The sequence below is a fragment of the Poecilia mexicana genome, unplaced genomic scaffold, assembly GCF_051168715.1.
Source record: "Poecilia mexicana isolate PSO_F unplaced genomic scaffold, ASM5116871v1 scaffold_11, whole genome shotgun sequence".
Classification (NCBI taxonomy): Eukaryota; Metazoa; Chordata; class Actinopteri; order Cyprinodontiformes; family Poeciliidae; genus Poecilia; species Poecilia mexicana.
Genome location: NW_028263380.1, coordinates 6,595,056 through 6,612,714, shown reverse-complemented (window position 1 = coordinate 6,612,714; position 17,659 = coordinate 6,595,056). Strand labels below are relative to the sequence as shown.

Sequence of the window (17,659 nt, the reverse complement as noted above, 5' to 3'; positions counted from 1 at the left end):
AGGAAGACGTTTGAAATATCCAAAATAAATAAACAAAATAAAAATGGAAACAATGAATAAAATCAATGATTAAGTCTCTGTAAACAAAATTGTCCCTCAAAAACAAGATCAAAGCACCAGACTGAACTTTTATCATCCAATTGTTTTAGTAGAAAGAGGAAAAACAATAAATTATGCAAACTGGAAATTATTGAGCTTGTTTTAATTTATCGTGCGATTAATTGATATATTGCTTATTACGACAAACATACTAGCAGTTTGTTATATGAAAACCCTATAAAATATTTAAAAAGTTTTTTAAAAAGTCTGCAATTTAGTTTGATTCAGAGTTTCTAGAGCTTTTTTTGTCGGCACAAAATATAATTGAAACATATTTCATGTTGTCAAGAAAAAGCATTAGTTTCAGAATTAAACTTTTGTTCTTTTTCATAAAAAAAGAGGTATTTATTTGTTAGAAAAGCCTTTTCTCTCTGAGGTTCAAAGGGAACGTGGACGATTTAAGCCGTACGGTCAGAAATCCGGGCTTTTGCTTCTCTTCAGAGGAGCATTTGTGGATTGACTAAAGTGGGTCTGTGTGCAGACAGGATTTGTCATGCTTCAGTGACTGCGTCTGGCTTGTTTGACCTCTGACCCTTTTTTTTTTACGCCCCCCCCCCACTCCAATCACTACAACTCAACCCCGTTTCTCGTGCGTCCCTCCCCCCACGCCCTCCGCCTCTCTCCGCCTTTCCTCCCGACAGCGGAGCGTATCCGAGAACTCGCTGGTTGCCATGGACTTCTCGGGAAGAACCGGCCGCGTCATTGACAATCCCATCGAGGCCCAGAGCGCCGCCCTGGAGGAGGGACAAACTTGGAGGGTAAGCAGGTTTATAACCTAGAAAACGACAAAAACCTGACATTTTCTAATTTTGCCTTGAGGTCAGTGTCTTGGGTTTACTCGTCGCGTCTTGTCTGGTATTCCTCCTCGCTCTCCTGAGGATTTCTTTGACACAGACAGGACTTTTTGTTCTGACAGTGATTAATATCGCTCTGCCTCAGTAATTCCTACACTTTATTTGACTTTCTACACCAGGTAGTGCCTAGTCAGCCTTGGAGGAAAAGAAATACGTTTGCATTGGTAGCATGATCAGAGCCAAATAAAACAACACTTGATGCATTTCTTATGAAATCCTGGATTTAAATGTTTGTTTCTAAAAATGTTCATCTGCAGGTTAAAATGAACATAAGTAGTAGTTGGAAGAAAATAAACGTATATAATCTACCACTTCTCTCAAATTTCAATTTGCTGTAACATTCATATATCATTTAAATCTGCCCCGTTTGGTTATAAACTTTAAAACTAGAGATGCATCGTTATCGGTCCTGATAGTGGAAAAAGTTATAGATCTGGTATCTATGACAGATCTATTCACTCTAACTCTATGCTTTGTTCTCATCATGTTTTATTTACTTTACATTATAGTTAGAACTCCTCATTGCTCTTTCTGAACCATTTGAAAGGAGGTTTGTTGCAGGTTATTTTTGTCAGTTTCAGTTTCTTTACTATTTATTTCACATTGGCTGTTAAGCCCCTGGTTGTACTGAACTGAACAGATAAAAGTTGTTTGTGAAGTTATTGTTGTATTTAAGTGGATAGTTATCTAATAAGTTTGTAATAAGGTACATTTATGTCTGGGTTTATAAAAAGAAAAGTTTTGCATTAACTCAGCTCTGTTTTTCGGTATCGGCCAATACTGAACTTCAGATGTCTGTATCGGAGAGTCCAGTTTATTAAATAATGTATATGTAAAAACCCAAAGATTAATTCCTCCTTTAGTTACGTACTTAATGTGATCTGATTTTTCTTCTTATTTTCAGAAAAGAACCCACCGTATGAATGTCCTGGGCAGCCCCAGCCCCTTGCACCCATCCTCTATGAACACAGGTACTCCCACTGAAACCACTAACACCAGTCTGCCTGACGGCCTTCCCCCACCACCCTTTACAGTCACACACATTTCTGTTTCTCCTCCCAGTCATCCACAGGACACAGGTGTGGTTCCACGGTCGTATCATGAGAGAGGAAGCCCACAAAATGATTATACAACAAGGCCAAGTAGATGGGTGAGTTCACAGACGTTTTATGAAATTTACCAAAAAGGGGACAAAAAATAAGCAAAGAAATATTTTAATATTTTCCCACTGCTGTCATGAAAAGCATTGAAGGCTCTTTGATTTGGCAGCATCACTTTTGACAAAAACAAAACAAAAACAAACAGTTTTTTCATCAAGCATTTCTCAGTGTCTAAATCCTATTTTACTTAAAACTTGAGTATCTGCCAGCTTTTATTTTTTCTTTTGTCCACTTTCCTGTCAGGTTGTTCCTGCTGCGGGACAGTCAGAGTAATCCCAAGGCATTCGTGCTCACCTTGTGCCACCACCAGAAGATCAAGCACTTCCAGATCCTACCGGTCAGTGAGCAACAAACTCTTGATAAAAAATGCAGCATAGCTGCTCGTAAATGTCCGCCAGGTGTTTTACATTGTTGCAAATCAATTAAATTACAGAAGATGGAAAAAGAATTCAGGTTGTAGAAAAAAAAAACAGGATTTCAAAAAAAAATTATTACTTTATTATTTAACATTTTTCCCCGTTTTAACTCTTCTTACTGCATAAGCTGATAATAGATGTCCAATTTTGACACACTGGTTTGGCATTAGTATGAGTCGGTTTTTCAGTGTTACCAAAATTGAAACACATTCTTTCGCTTCACACGAGTCGCATGACCAACAACAGGACGTTACCACTGGCGCAAACCACGAAGAAGATGACAACAGGAAGTAGTTGGAGGATGATATTTTTTAACGACTTATTGCGTGAACAAACTTATTCATGTAATTTTAATTGTGTATCTTTTTCAATTGAACAACAGCAGTTGTGAAATTGTGTTTCTTTGTCATTAGTGGAATATTGACAGAGTTTCAGGCACATTTGTAACGGAAACGCAGCTTTAGGTACAACATTTAAATGAGCAACCCGATGGCACAAAAAAAGGACAGATCTAACCAACTGGTAACCAATTAGGATTGATGAAGTCTTAAAATGTCTCCACCACTTCTAATCATGACCATTTTTTTCTGCTGTATTAGCTAAAGTACCTAAATAGTTGTAATAGTTGTTTTAAAATATATAATCTCATATTGTTTTTTGTTTTTTTTTAGTCTAGAGTAAAGATTTGACCTTAAAAAAAAAAAAAAAAAAAAAACATTCATGAGAAAAGATTCAAACTCCTTTTCCTCAAGCTAAAAAAAGTTTTTGGTTTTTTGTCATTTCAAAAATAAATTTTAAAGACGTTCACATTCTAAGTTTGCTTGCATGAATAAACAGATCAAAGCTCCGGCAGGTGGAGACATTTTAATCTGACATGCGGTGGCTGTGCTCCTGCCCTGCAGGTGGAGGAGGACGGCCAGGTTTTCTTCAGCCTCGACGACGGCGCCACCAAGTTCACGGACCTGATCCACCTGGTGGAGTTCTACCAGCTCAACAGAGGAGTGCTGCCCTGCAAGCTCAAACACCCCTGCACCGCTGTGGCCTTGTGACACTTCACCCACCTGACACAGCTCCCCCCCACTTTTTTTGCACATCAGAAGATTTCCCCCATTGCCTGCTCCCTCACCGACTAGGCGGGGTTGAGGAGAAAGAGAGAAGGCAGAAGGCCACAGGGCTTTTGGGAGCGCACTCGGCTCCGGCACATGGTTTGTGGTGTTTTTCTCCGCCTTACCGCCGTTCGGACTGTGGCGTCGCGGCGATAGATAGATAGCTTTGTCCGGCTCCAGCGACGTTAATTTTTTTGTTTTGTTTTCCCTGGAGGGTCCGGTAGGTTCGTCAAACGCCAAAAAAAGTTGTGAAAACGCAAGACCACTAAAGCGACACGTTTTACAGCAGGAGTGTTTGAGGGTCTTTCGAATGGATCTCCCTCCCAAACCCCCTTCTCCTCCCCTCCAGGCCGGATAAGCTGTGGCGCCCGCAGGAAGCGCCACCCTCTGACTTCCTCACTGATTATCAGGGATGGACGGGAACCTCGCTGGCTCTGACTGAAATCGGATCCAGGAGTTTCTCAACCTGTGCAGTCCAGTCTGGATAAGCTGACACCCCCGTCCCTCTCTCCTCATCACATTAGCGGGTTGGAAGTGACGTATCCACAAACCCCCCTCCAACTCCACACAGTTTGGTGCAACCCCCAATCTTGTCGCCTCCACAGAAGCTCAAACAGTTGGGACAGACTGATGGACGGACGGACGGAGGGAAGAAGCGGCCGAAGGCGAGCAGAGCAGCGGCGATGGCTAGGGTTTGCTTAAAAGAAAAAAAAAAGGACAGAGGAATGTTTAATCAGGAAGGCCGTAACAAGCCTCTCTTGTAGAGTTAATTACTTGATGTCATTTAATGCTGTTTTTTATTCATGTCAATTCAATGCAGAACTAGTTTTGCACTCCTGGGCGGACAGGCAGCAGCTCTCTGGCTAAAGCGAAGCCGCCTCCTTTTTCTCCTCCGCTCTGTTTCTGCAAAAGGTGCGCGCATGTGAATCTCCGCCCGCTCCGATTGGACGGCGGCGGCGGCGGCGGCGTGTGAGGCGGAGATCCAGCTGATTATGCAGCTCCCATCAGAGAGGTTTAGGAGCGTCTAAAAACCTCTGGTGTGGCTCGCATCATCATCACCATCATCATCATCAACACCACCGCAATTTAATGAATGTGCTCCTGAACTAGCTGCAGCTCCTCAAGACTCTGAGGAAGAGGAGGAGGAATACTAATTTTATAGACTCCTGAAAAGTATCCCGCCCCCCAAACTTCTACCGTTTCTTTGTTGTTGTTGTTTTTTGTTTTTTTTTTAATCAAAAGGGTTATATTTGTCGGTGAATCTGTTTCTGAATGTTTTCCTGAGTCTAATCCGAGTTCAGTGCTTGCACATTTTGAATCATTCTGATTGTGGTTGGAGCTGTCCCGTTCGGATCCTGACCACTGTTCCCTCCTACAAAGCAACAAAAGCACTCTCGTAACTTTTTTTTTCTTTTTTTTTTGTTTTGTTTAACTTTAAATATGGAATTTGAACAAATGACTTGAAATGTGAACCCGGTCGTCCGTCGACTGAGCTTCACTTGCCTTAAGTGAAAATGATGAGCCATGCGTATGAAATTGAAGAAGTGATCTTAAAATGCACATACAGTGAGACGTTTGCGGTTTGAAGGCGGTGGAAGGACATCTGGAGTGACTATGTGAACCAGTATGTTGAGGGATAGCGCTAGATTTTGGGAAATTATCTTTTTTTTTCTTTGTTTTCTTTTTTTTGCCACTTTTAGAGCTGTATGCTAAAAATTGAGTTTTTTTTTTTATTTGCGCTTGTAAATTTATTAAAAATAATTTGAGATTTTAGTTGAACAAAAGCTTGAATTTTACTGTGAGATTATAAACTGATATTTAAGTTACACATTAATGAAAAAGCACGTTTTTTGTTTTGTTTTTTAAAATATAAATTAGGATTTTTTTTTTTCCAGAGCTACATTTCTGGGTGCTTGTGCTATCTTGATTGTCAAAATTATTATTATTATTTTGTCCTGAATTTTTACCCACATCCCCCCTGTTTGTTTTTTCATTTAGAAAAGATCACATTTACCATACAGGCAACAATCTTGTCTTAAGTCTTGAACTTTAGGCCACAAATTTATAGGTTTGTAGATTTTAAAATAAATTACGTCAAAAGCACCCACATGACAATGGGGATGTTTACATGCACTGCAATATTTCTATTAAACCAGATTAGAAATTTTCCTGACTGAAGGCTGACATGTTGGGTATTTTCCAAAATTGCCAAAAATGTCATAAATAAATAAATCAGTAAGTTATTTTTACTCTATGAATGTATCCCATAGCATTCAAATTATTAAATACATAAGGTATTTATGTAAAATTTGTTAAAATCTGTTTTAAAATAGTTATCTAAATATTTATTAAGATTTCTCATGGTTTACTTGTTGCGGGACACTTAAAAAAACCTTTAATGTTTTTTTTTTTTTGTGATTGGTTTATTTGCACAAACTTCAAACCAGTCATCTTCTTGAGAGCAATGTTAGCCCTACCCACTTATTTTGATGGGTAAGGCTCCCGTTGAAAATGAATTAAAATGAGCTGCTGTCCTTCAAATGAATTAATAGTGAAAAATAATGCAGGAAACATATTCTAATTACAGTACAGTTCTGATGTGTTAAATTATAGATTTTATAAATTATTTTTGTGCTTTTCATGTATTTGTTAAAGATAGTAACATATTTAAGTAACCATCTTAATGATTTTTTTTTTAATGAAATTTGGGCTTTTTGGACTTCCCTAATAAACAGCCTTTCCCATCACCTTACTTCATACAAGTGAGAAAACAGCTACAATAAAACCACTTGCCTGGATTTTTTCATATCTACAGTTTGAGTAACAAAAAGTTATAACAAATGGGATCCTGACTGAGGTTATTATGTTCTCCCATCTTTAAACGTGAGGACTTTAAATGGTAACGCTGAGGTAACTGAACAAAACTAAGTAAGATTGTCATAAAAATGTGGAAAAAAGTCTGCCAGCTGTTGGGTATGATGGAGAATCTGTGATGCTGTGGGCCAGCTCCTTTTCAATATCAACCCTGAATTACCTGAAGCTTTTCAATAAAAAAAACCCCCAAATGATTCACCAAAATAAAAAATAAAAACTTTTCCTGCAGTTATCTTATTCTCCAGACATGCATGTTCTAGAAAACCTGATGAGCTAAAGGAGGAGGATCTAGATCAGCTGTATGAAAAGAAATCCATCCATCAGTAAAAGTGTTTTATAAAATATTAATTATTAGGATGTGGAGAGAACTGTGTGTGTTACTCATAAACACTGGAATTGTCCATATTATAAAGTACAGATTTGAAAGATTGCTGTGCATGTAAACTTTAACCTTAACATGTTTTAAAACAGAATCCAACTCTTTGTAAACCTCCTTGGTTGCAAAAATGTCACATTATCCAGATTTAGCAGAGATCCGAAGAGGATTTTTTTGTTCTTCAAAACATTGTTTCAGGTTCCACAAATTCAAAGACTAAAGCCTTTTATGTTGTTGAAATTGTTCATACGTTTATGTTGGAATTTCTGAAAAATCACTGTCAAAAAGAGTTTAATTTCCCCCTTTAATTATATAGAAATACATAAAAGTTTTTTGTTGGTTTAGCAGAAATGCCAAATGTGGCAGTTTTCATCATTTATCTATATGTAAAAATAAGACGAGCGGAGTTTGGATGAGGTTTTTGCCTGGTTCAGGTTTTCTACAAAACATTTTAATTATTTTCTGAGCAAACCGTCCGCAGGCTGAACGCATCGGAGGATCGCACAGCCACACTTCTGTCAAAACAATAACACTAGAGGTCATAAAAAACAACCCCAAAATAACCAAACTGAAATAAAACCGGCGCAAATTACTCAGAGAAAGACGAGACTATCATAATAAAATGTAGCAAGCTTCTGTAGTTTCATAGAAGTTCACTTTAAATTCCTTTTTTTTTTGCTTTATACTATCTACACAATTTATGGAAGACACTGAAAAAGACACTATGGGAAGTTGCTAAGAAAGGCGTGGCTAAGGGCAACACGTGAAGCGGATCCGTAAACCTTGTGCTGTTTGTGTAATTCATCTCAGACATCACAGAACAAAAGTTTCCAGTGACAGATTTTATCAGACAGCTTCCATAATTGTGACTGTTTTTTTTTTTGTTTTTTTTTTATTTCGAGGAGGTAAAACACACGTTCCTGCTCCGCCTCCCAAAAGAAAACTATAGCGTGTGTGTGTGTGTGTGCATGTGTGTGTGTGAGGACACCTTGCCAAAAGTGAATAGATGCTGTTTTTTGTCCACAACCCACCAGTCGGCCAAACTCTGGTTGAGTAGCTCTGTGCTCCACTGGTCAGGCCTTCCCACATCCTGCTCCACCCATCTGTGTCCAGCCAGTAAGCTATCATTTCATAAACATGTAGAAAAAATTTTCTGTTTGGCATAATTGAATGTCAAACCATTTACTTTCCTCTTTTAATACACATGTTAGAGGAGCACTGCTTGTCAGATGGCTGAGCTCAAGTGGAAATAAAGATTCAGAGCAGACAGGAGTTTATATGGAAGCACAGTACTGGCAAAAGTATTCACACTTTGAAATGTGCTATCACAAATGTTTTATTTGGGTATTTTTGGAAACCAAGTGCATTACAGATCTGAACTTTAACTGGGACATTGTAACATAGGAATATCCTTTGATCTAAACAAAACTGTTTCCTTGGCCAAAATTGTGAGCTCAAAAGCCACAAAATATATAATTTGCACCAAACATGTTGTAATTTTTTTTAACTTTCTCATCAATAGACTAAGTATGAACTATTTTAATTGAGCAAAAAATTTATTTTTGAATCCAGTTTGCCTATTATTTTGGGTTCATTTGAGGGAACAAAAACTGAAAAACTATTCCGTCTGTTCTTGGCAACAAAAACGGTATTGAGGTCAGTCTTCATTTGGAAAAACTTACTGTATTTAACCAAGTTCTAATACGGCAATTAAAAGTAGATTAGGTGTACTTTGGAGTAACAGTTGATGAATAAATGTGGTTTTAGTTACCAAGACGATAGAAGGAAACTTGTGAAATATCACTTTGTATCGAATCAATTTTTTTTTAAGTAGATTTGGATTTAAAAGTTGTAGTTTTGTCCTAATTTATTCTGGAATTATGGTCTGCAAATGGCCCTCGGGCCTCACTTTGAGCACCCGTTGAGCCGTTCACCGGCTGAACGTACACAGCGTTTTCATCCAGGCCAAAAATTCTAATTTTAGTCTCTTCAGACCAAACCGCCTGCTTCCGTGTTTTTCTCGGTGTACCATGGCAAAAGAAGTAAAAGTTTAAAGGAGTGTGAATACTTTCGCAAAGCACCGCTTCCCAGCATTCCCAGCGCTCACCTGTAAATCTTTATTGTCCGTCTGAGAGGAGCAACACAAACCCCACGCCGTCCTCTCCTCCTTGCCGCGCTGCCATGTAAACCTTACACAAGTCCAAGTGTTTTAACATACAAAGTTAAAAGTGTCGGCTGTTTGCTAAAGTATATGAAGCTATGGAGAAGTAGATCTAACACTGTACCTAGGTCACAGATCACTATGTATGGGGGGAGGGGTGTTATGCTTTCACTCGTAATACCGTAAATTTAAGGCAGATTTATCGATGTATGTTGTCCTTTTTCTTTGATTACTTGATTGTGTGTATGCTGACATGTTTGCCATCTGCACCGCAGTATATACAGTATTAATTTTTTTTTGTGATCAAACTGGATTTTATTTTCTGAACATTAGTGCATATAAGCTGACAGGCTGTTCAGAGTATCCAACTCTAACGCCACATCTTGTAAAGTCCCCCTCCCCCCCCTTTTTTTTTTTTTTTAAGTTTTATCCCCCCAACTCTATCTCATCTCTCATAAATGTTTATGATGTTCCACTTATCAGTACGTGGCGGGGTTTCATCGAGAGCACACACATTACCATTTATTCCATGGTGATCTTAGTTGTAGCTTTTGTACACTTTTCACTACAAGTAGTTCAAAGATAAGCTGTAGCTCGAGAGGATTTTTTTAATATCCGTATACTCGTATTTTAAGGTGCGTAACTAACTTCTTAGATCCTGTTTCTTCTTGACTAAATTTCTCAGCAGGTGCCTCTTATTACACAGTAACAGTCCTGTAACCGCCAGCCGTCCAAACGTTGCGTTCACGTACCATCAGTTAGGTGCCGTGAAGCGTACCTTACTGGAGCTAACAGGTCAGCATCAGCTACACGTCCCTGTTGTGTGACTCATGCAAATAAATGGGGAAAAAAATAATAAAAAATCACGAGTTGGCTGTGTGTTATTGTTGGGTTGAAATCAACATAAGCTGAAGTCAAAATAAAACATTTCAGGGAATTAAGGAAAAAAAAAAACTTTTTTTTTTTTGTTCTTCAAACCCCTCATGGCTTTGCTTCATATTTATCTCTGCAACTCCTGGATCTACATTGTATCCTGTTCAGGTATTTTTGTACAAATAAGGGACTGATATATTCTCTGTTTATTGGAAAGTAGAATAAAAGACATAATTGCTATAAACCAAACATGGCTCAACCCGTTATGTGTTACTCTCCTCCCGGACGTCCGCTGAGAAGGAGGCCCGATCGGAGCACAGTGTGTGCCTTCACATTCTTTCAGTTTTTGTACACGTTTGTGACGCTGTAACCACAAACTAGGATTTTTTTTTTTTTTTTGGAACTTCATTTGATAGATGGATCAAATTATACATGGTTTTAAAGGGGTCAGTATTATTCAAAATTGACTTTTTTGAGAATTACATCATGTTATATTATTCCTTGATCAAAAACAAACCTGGAGTGTTGCCTTCATTCTTTCATGCATGTTTGAGAAATCATTCAATCTCCCGTAGCAACCATCCACCTGTATGAAATGCCTGGTTGGACTTATACTCCGCCTGCTCAGAGATGGTATTTCCAAGCTTCCGACCTTCTGGCTCAAAGAGCAACCCTCCCATGCTACTCCCACATTGAGCTCCTTCAGACTAGCCAGCAGCAATTTGCAAACGCCTGGTGACACTGTGCGTCTGCTGTAACACAGTGTAACACGTGTTACTTTGTTATACATTTAACACATTACATTGTATCACGTTACATTGTAACACATCTTGTAATTGAACACATTGTAACATATTTCATGTGTTACAATGTAACACTGTGTACATGCAGGGGCGCAACTACATATTATTCAGGTGGATGCGAAAACATAACCCCCCCACCCCCAAAGAAAGGTATGTAAGGGTGAAGGAGCGTATAAAACATACGGTCGCTCTGTCCGTATGAGCGACTGTATGATAAAACATTCTCATCTATATCAGAAATAATGAATCGTCTCCTCCTGTTAGAATAATGAAGTCACTGATGATGGTGAACTCAAGTAACATGAAGCCTCACAGCCTTCCAGGGACAATACTTTGCAAAGGCCTACCTTTTCTCAGGTCTTCACGTGCACACCGCTCCCTCTGCTGGTCAAAGACTGTACTACAACAGTACAGCAGCAGAATGATTGGCTATTGATATTCATTGTTTTTCTGTGTTCTTACAGCTACAACATATGATCAGACAGCCATGTTCTCAGCTTTTTACACACATTATATATATATATAATTATATATATATATATATATATGATTATATATATATATATATATATATATATATATATAATGTGACCACTAGACGGCGCCAAACACTTATAGTCGCATGTATCTGGGAGCGTCTGTGATTAATGTATGCTACATTGGCTTTAATCTGGAACAAAACTGATTTTAATTAATCTCATAAGAAAACTAACGTGAATAACAACATAGTTCAAAAACGTATTAAACAGCTGCTGCTGGCCTTCTCAGTAAAACCAGGAAGTTAGACTTTAAAGATTTTACAGCCATCTGTGTGTGTAATTCAGTCTCAGTGTAAATCCAGTTGTGTGAACGCCTCGTCAAAATAATGGCAGCTGTATAAAAAATGCACATCATACGTTACTATTTATTTACTTGAGTTTCCCCAAGTAAATGATACACTGAAGCAAGTGGTTGTGTTGCGACAAAAATATTTTTAAAAAACAGGTCATGTTTGTTCATTATGTTTAATTTTCAAATAACTGATGACAAAATTAGAATATTTACAAGGGAGAATATGATGAGCTGTACAAAGAAATATACATGCAAAGATAAAAAAAAAAAACAATGTGGCGGCAAACATGTAAATAAAAACAAATGCAACAAAAAAAAAGGGTGGAAAAACTAAAACTGAGGTATCCAGTCCAAGTCTCCTTGTTTTTAACGGCCTGTGCACAATTATATCACATAAATAAAAAATAAAAAAAGCTAAAGAGGGCTCATCCCATCCTCATTATGAACGTTTGTTACTTTCGTTTCCAGAAATGTTCTGGTGAGCTTCCAGGGAGATTTTATAGTTTATACGAGAAATTTATGGAAGAAACATTTTGGCAGCGAGAAAGAAGACAATTAAGGAAATAAGACCATTTAACTCCTAATTCATTGAGTTAATAATAAGAGCTAGTTTCTGTCCTCCAGCCTCCTGCCTATTTAAAAAGGAAAAGAAAAAGAGACTAAGCTAAGAGTGCGTCCCCCCTCACCACTCGTGTTTTACTCTTGTAAACAATCATTTCAAAAAAGGTCACTGATTACCTAAACATACTCCAATAAAACCTTTTTCTTAAGTACTATAAAGCTAGAGCAACTTTGGTGTACCAATACTACAGAGGCATACAGTACAAAACGTGTTAAATTAAGTTTTGATCAAACCAAAATCCTAAAAACGAACCACATGATTGTAGGTCGTGACCCCAGCGAGGCCTGGCGGTCGGAACAGCCAGCAACACAAACTACCAGCAGCGCCTGCAGTACCAAGTACATCCTTTTCTCTAGATTTATTACAGATACAACAGATGTCTTCATAAATAGTTGCATAAAATGTTAAAGCCGCAACATTGCACATGATAAACAGAACGTACGATGAGTGCATTTACAGAGAAAAAAACAACAAGAAAAGAAAACAAAAAAAAAAAAAAAAAAAGATTTCTCCTCCTGGGCTTCCCACATTCACTTGGTTTCCCTGGCGACCCGCAGCCGTCGCCGCGGCCCCGCGTCCTGAAAGCAGGATCCCGCCGTGAATGTGAGAGCGAAGAAGGCAGAAGTCTATTTACAAGGTAAGGCTTAAACATGTCGCTATCTGCGCAGTGCAGCTTTTGTTCTGCAGGGGGCGCCGTTCCTTCTGGGGTTTGGACGGCAGCATGGTCAACATGGCATCTCATGATGATGGTTTAATAAGCAGAACGTCTGAAGTAGCACAGCCAACTTTCAACATTTTATTATTATTATTTTTTTTTACTTTAAAACAAACAGACGGTACTTTTGTGTGTTTTTCTTAAATATATCGTTTCTATAAGATAGAGCTGCTTCCAAAGTGTCAGGTATAGCTTTAGTGTAAAAGAATAAACAAAACGTCCGTGCCGGTCCTTGGCGACTTTTTTTTCCGTCGAGGCTCGTTCAGACAGCTCCTCTAAATCAGCTTTGACTCCCATCAAGGAAAATAAGTTACTATATTAATGATTTTATTCGTCCTTTTTTAAAAATTTTTTGTTCTGTTCGTTTAAAACTAGAAAATCTCAGCAAGCAGCAGTAGACGAGGGCATCCGTTCCGTCGGGTTGGTGATGTTCTCTGGGGCTCCGTAGCTCCAGACTGAACTACCAGCGGTACTCCAGGGGATTCTGGGTTGTGAAGGAGGATAAGATCAGCGAGAACTCTGGGAACTCTGGGAGCTGTGGGGACGCTTCCTGCTGCGCCCGCGGCGTTCAGATCCGAGACTGAAGGCGGCTCTGGATGAAGCTCCGGACTCCTCCGATGGGCCGTGCGTCCGTCTGGTGCTTCCTCCGGTCTATGAAGGAGATGAGGCGCGCCGTGTCAAGGCAGCCCTCTCCACGGCCCCGCCCGTCCCCCGGCGGGGCCTGCAGCCACGGCTCCTGGAGGCAGAGCCCCGCCGGCGGCCTCCGGCCCGGGTCGGTCCGTAGCAGCAGACGGACGAAGTCTCTGGCGGCCTGGCTGACGCCGTGGAAGTAATCCCTGGGGAAGCTGAAGTCCAGCCTGCAGATGTTGAGGCACGTTTCCTCGGCGCTCTCGTCCAGGAACGGCGAGGCGCCGCTCAGCAGCACGTAGGTCACCACGCCCAGGCTCCACAGGTCGGAGGTCAGCGACACGGGCTCCCCCAGGACCAGCTCCGGGGAGGCGAACTCAGGGCTGCCCAGCAGAGGGTGGACGTAGTGGGCGCTGTTGAGTTGGACCGCGTCTCCGAAGTCGGTGAGTTTGACCACGGGTTGGGCGCTGGCGTTGTGGGCGACCAGCAGGTTCTCAGGCTGGAGCAAGAGAAGAAAAGCGCCACACGGTGAACAGTAAATTCATTCTTCACAAACTTTATCTGCCAGGGCAAAGGGTAGGAATATATCGTATCGTTTATCATTTATCGTGACACATTTCCAGAAAAGACTTCCAGCTATGATTAAAGAAAAGGTGGAGCTTAATTTGAAAGGAACAGCCTCAGGTCAGGTGTCCATGTATGTTTTGAAAAGTTCATATCAAGTTTCTGATGGCAGCATAAGGAAGTGAGGAAACGTTCATGAGGGATGGATTTAAGCAGAGCCACTAAATCTGCTAAGACACTTACTTTTACGTCCAGATGCACTATCCTGCAGTTGTGCAAGTAATGTAAAGCTTCTAAAACACTTCGCAGGTAGGAGGCCACCTTCTCCTCCGTCAGGTTCCCCCAGCTCACTATGTAGTCCAGCAGACGACCCTGATCAGCCCTGAAATCAGAAAAATCATCAGTAGATCAAAGAGAATGAAGGTTCAATTCCAAATAAAAACAGGTTTTTTCCCTCCCTCTGTGTATCTGGCACTCACATCTCCAGGACGATAGCGTAGCTGCTGGAGGTTTCAAACGTGTCCACCAGGCTCACTATGTGCGGGTGCTGCAGCCTCTGAAGCAGGTTGAGCTCCTGAGTCACCTGATCTCTCTTCATCAGCTTCTTGTTGACGTGTTTGACGGCCACCGTCCGTTTGGAGCCCCGGTGATCACAGCGTTTGACGACAGAGAAGCGCCCCCTGCAGACAGGAAACACACGCAATTCGATTCAAAAGTCCTCTTAAGCTGTGTTTTTCAAAGAGGGGGCCGCCAGGGGGCGCTGTGGGGCGGCTCGGAAAGATGGAGGGAAGATGAGAAAAAAATATGCAAAGATAAAATAATTAATCTAAATGTTATTTCTGATGGCTGAAAGTCAAATTCATCTTTGCTTCTCAAGCTACAACAGTTAGAAAGACATGGAGAAAAAGCATAAAAACTGAGAATAAAATTAAATTTGATATCTAATATTGCAAATTAATCACATTTTCTCATAATCAGAAGAGGGGATTGTGATGAAAAACTATTATGTGAAAACATATTAAATCATAGTCATCTAAATCAGAAGGTCTGAGGCAGCATTTATGCTAAATGGATGTAATAACTATTGAATAGTGAATAGAAAACAGTCGGAAAGTTGATGTTTCTTTACATATTTTGTAGCAAAGCGTTCCTGAACACAGGTTAACGCTGTTTGGGGGGAAGTAGAATGGAAAAGTTTGGGAGCTTCTGCTCCAACAGAATATTTTTAGGAAAAAGCCAAAGCACAGATTTGCAGTGAAACACTTTCCTCCTGCTCTGATGGGAGCATGGTGCCGGGTCTCTTACCTTCCCAGTTCAGCCACCTCAGTGTACTGAGACTCGAAGTTGTCCTTCCAGCTCACTCTGAGTCCATCAGTGGACACGGCTGAAAACAAAAGACACACACCTGCATCACACACCACAGCCGTCACACACCCGGCGGTCGCTGTCGTCATTCTACGCTCTTACCCAACACCCTGAGGCTCGCCGACGACGTCACACTGCCCAGCTCGTTGGTCGCCACGCACGTGTAAACGCCGTCGTCCTCTGAGGCGGCACCGATTATCCGGAGCGTGGCTTCACCAGCATCGCTGGAATGAAAAAATGTATTATTACAGCAACGCTTCCAAAGAACCGACTTCCTGGATCTGACTGACTGAAGTCTGAGCCGACTGACTAGTCTGCAGCACGTTCATACGACCTCCACGTTTTCTTAAAACTCACAAACTTTAATGGATTTTGGGAGATTTTATGAAGTGGTGAATAATCGGGAAAAATCACAAATGTTTTCTACATTTTTTATTATTTTCCAAATTGTGACATGCATTTGAAGTAAAGAGGGTTTAATACAAAAAGGCTTAAAATGATTTCTCATTTATATCGTAATAAAATACTTTAAAGATGTTAGTAAGGTGTGAAGACTTGTGCGATTCTGTGTTGTTTCCGTACCTGTAGGCGATGCTGAAGTGTCCGTTGTTGGTGAGGTTGCTCTCGTTTGGTCCTCTCCAGGTGACGGTGGCGCGGGGTCGACCGCAAACCTTACACCGTAAGGTGACGCTCTCGCCGTTGTCACACGTCACGTCACTCAGAGGCACCAGGAAGTCTGGGGGGGCTGGTTTAAAAAATAAAAGCTTTGATTAAAGCACTGGTTACAGCCGCCTGAATCAATTTATTCTAAACTCAAAGTCAATATTTACCATCATAGATGTAGTTGGGGTTTAGAAGCTGTGAACACAAAGGGCGGAGTCAGACAAAGAAAGAAAACACAACTCCGCTCCGATTGCTCAGTGAATCAGGAAGTCACCTTTACAGAAACTTTATTGGCCATTGCATCTCTGGACTTCCTGTAACCGTTTTCCAGCTTGGTCTCCTTCTTCACCTCCTTGTCTTTCTTCTCAGACTTCTTTCGTATTCGCAGAGACGTGTGCCAAGATGAAGACTTCCTGCTGCAATGAGACAGGTGTCAAGGGTCAAGAACAAAAAGACCCCATGTCTGTTGGAAACTCATGTACTGAATGGAGGGCTTCCCACAGCGTGTAATAAGCCTGGCGGGCTGCCAGGCTTTACTTGGGTAAGCGTTGTTTATTTTTAATAGGATTTTTTTTAAACACAAGTAACAGTGAGAGCAAAAACAGAATAAGCTAACTGATGCATTGAAGTAGGGGTAATATTATTTATTTTAATTGTTTTTTGTCTGTTTGCCTTTTTTTAACACTATATTTGGTGTTTAAGTATCATCAGTAATTTCTTCTAACAACATAATTATCTAGTCATATCAAATTTTCTGTCAGCATTTTTTAAAGGGACTGTCCCTTTAAAAAATGTGTATTTTCTAGGTATATGGTGGTGTTTTGTATCAGGTAACCATGTTATCCTCAGTTGTTTTAACTTCTTGAAATTGGGCCTCTGTTTCTTTAAAAACTCCTGCTCTTTCTGAAACTCCGCCTTCAGGAAGTGTCACAACATCACTCCTGTATTAACCCTTTCGCAGCATTTTCACCAGCCTTAGATGATTTGAACAGCTGAATGGTTGCCAAGGGAGATTGAAGGATTTCTCAAACATGCATGACAGAATCAAATCAACACTGCAGGTATATTTTGATGAGGTAATCATATTTAAACATGATGTAAAGCTCCAAAAAGTCGAGTTTCCATAATACTGCCCTTTTAACACAAAAACATGGTGGTGCTGGCGGACTCCCCTGGCGCCCCTGACACTGGGCTTAGCAAGTTCTCTGGAGGAAACCCTACCAAATGCAGTACGTCTGGACCGTAAGGCACGTTGAACCAATCTCTTACTTGATTGGCCCGTCGGAGGAGTCAGGGATGATGGCGGAGGTGTGTCCCAGCACGAATCCGGGGATCCAGCCCTCGGCGGCGGGGCCCTGCTCCGTAGCCGCCCTGAACACCAGGAACATGTTCTGCTGGTTGCTGGCCAAGATCTGGACCACTTCGCCCTGACTGACGCTGATCTCATCCTCCTTCACAGCCATGTAGTCCTGGGTCACCAACATGGTGGATACGCTACTGCTGCTGCTACTTTCACTCTGTGCAACAGGGAGGAGACAGGGGGAGAGAAA

General features: G+C 40.6%; 2 protein-coding genes across 2 annotated transcripts in view; one reads left to right on the top strand and one right to left on the bottom strand.

The window, feature by feature from the left end:
* The window catches only part of LOC106922638 (growth factor receptor-bound protein 10-like), a 56,817-nt gene extending 46,649 nt beyond the window's left edge, over positions 1-10,168 (top strand). The window contains exons 13-17 of the mRNA XM_088010105.1: positions 741-857; positions 1,858-1,924; positions 2,016-2,103; positions 2,357-2,450; positions 3,432-10,168. Coding sequence (XP_087866231.1) covers positions 741-857; positions 1,858-1,924; positions 2,016-2,103; positions 2,357-2,450; positions 3,432-3,578 — 513 coding nt within the window. The 3' untranslated portion in view covers positions 3,579-10,168. The remainder of the gene's footprint in view (positions 1-740; positions 858-1,857; positions 1,925-2,015; positions 2,104-2,356; positions 2,451-3,431) is intronic.
* A 1,539-nt stretch (positions 10,169-11,707) lies between these two features.
* The window catches only part of LOC106922640 (triple functional domain protein), an 84,007-nt gene continuing 78,055 nt past the window's right edge, over positions 11,708-17,659 (bottom strand). Inside the window, exons 55-63 of the mRNA XM_014995222.2 lie at positions 17,379-17,626; positions 16,384-16,525; positions 16,277-16,304; positions 16,029-16,191; positions 15,549-15,670; positions 15,387-15,465; positions 14,561-14,761; positions 14,325-14,463; positions 11,708-14,016 (exon numbers count right to left, since the gene is read on the bottom strand). Of these exons, the coding sequence (XP_014850708.2) occupies positions 13,459-14,016; positions 14,325-14,463; positions 14,561-14,761; positions 15,387-15,465; positions 15,549-15,670; positions 16,029-16,191; positions 16,277-16,304; positions 16,384-16,525; positions 17,379-17,626 (1,680 nt within the window). The 3' untranslated portion in view covers positions 11,708-13,458. The remainder of the gene's footprint in view (positions 14,017-14,324; positions 14,464-14,560; positions 14,762-15,386; positions 15,466-15,548; positions 15,671-16,028; positions 16,192-16,276; positions 16,305-16,383; positions 16,526-17,378; positions 17,627-17,659) is intronic.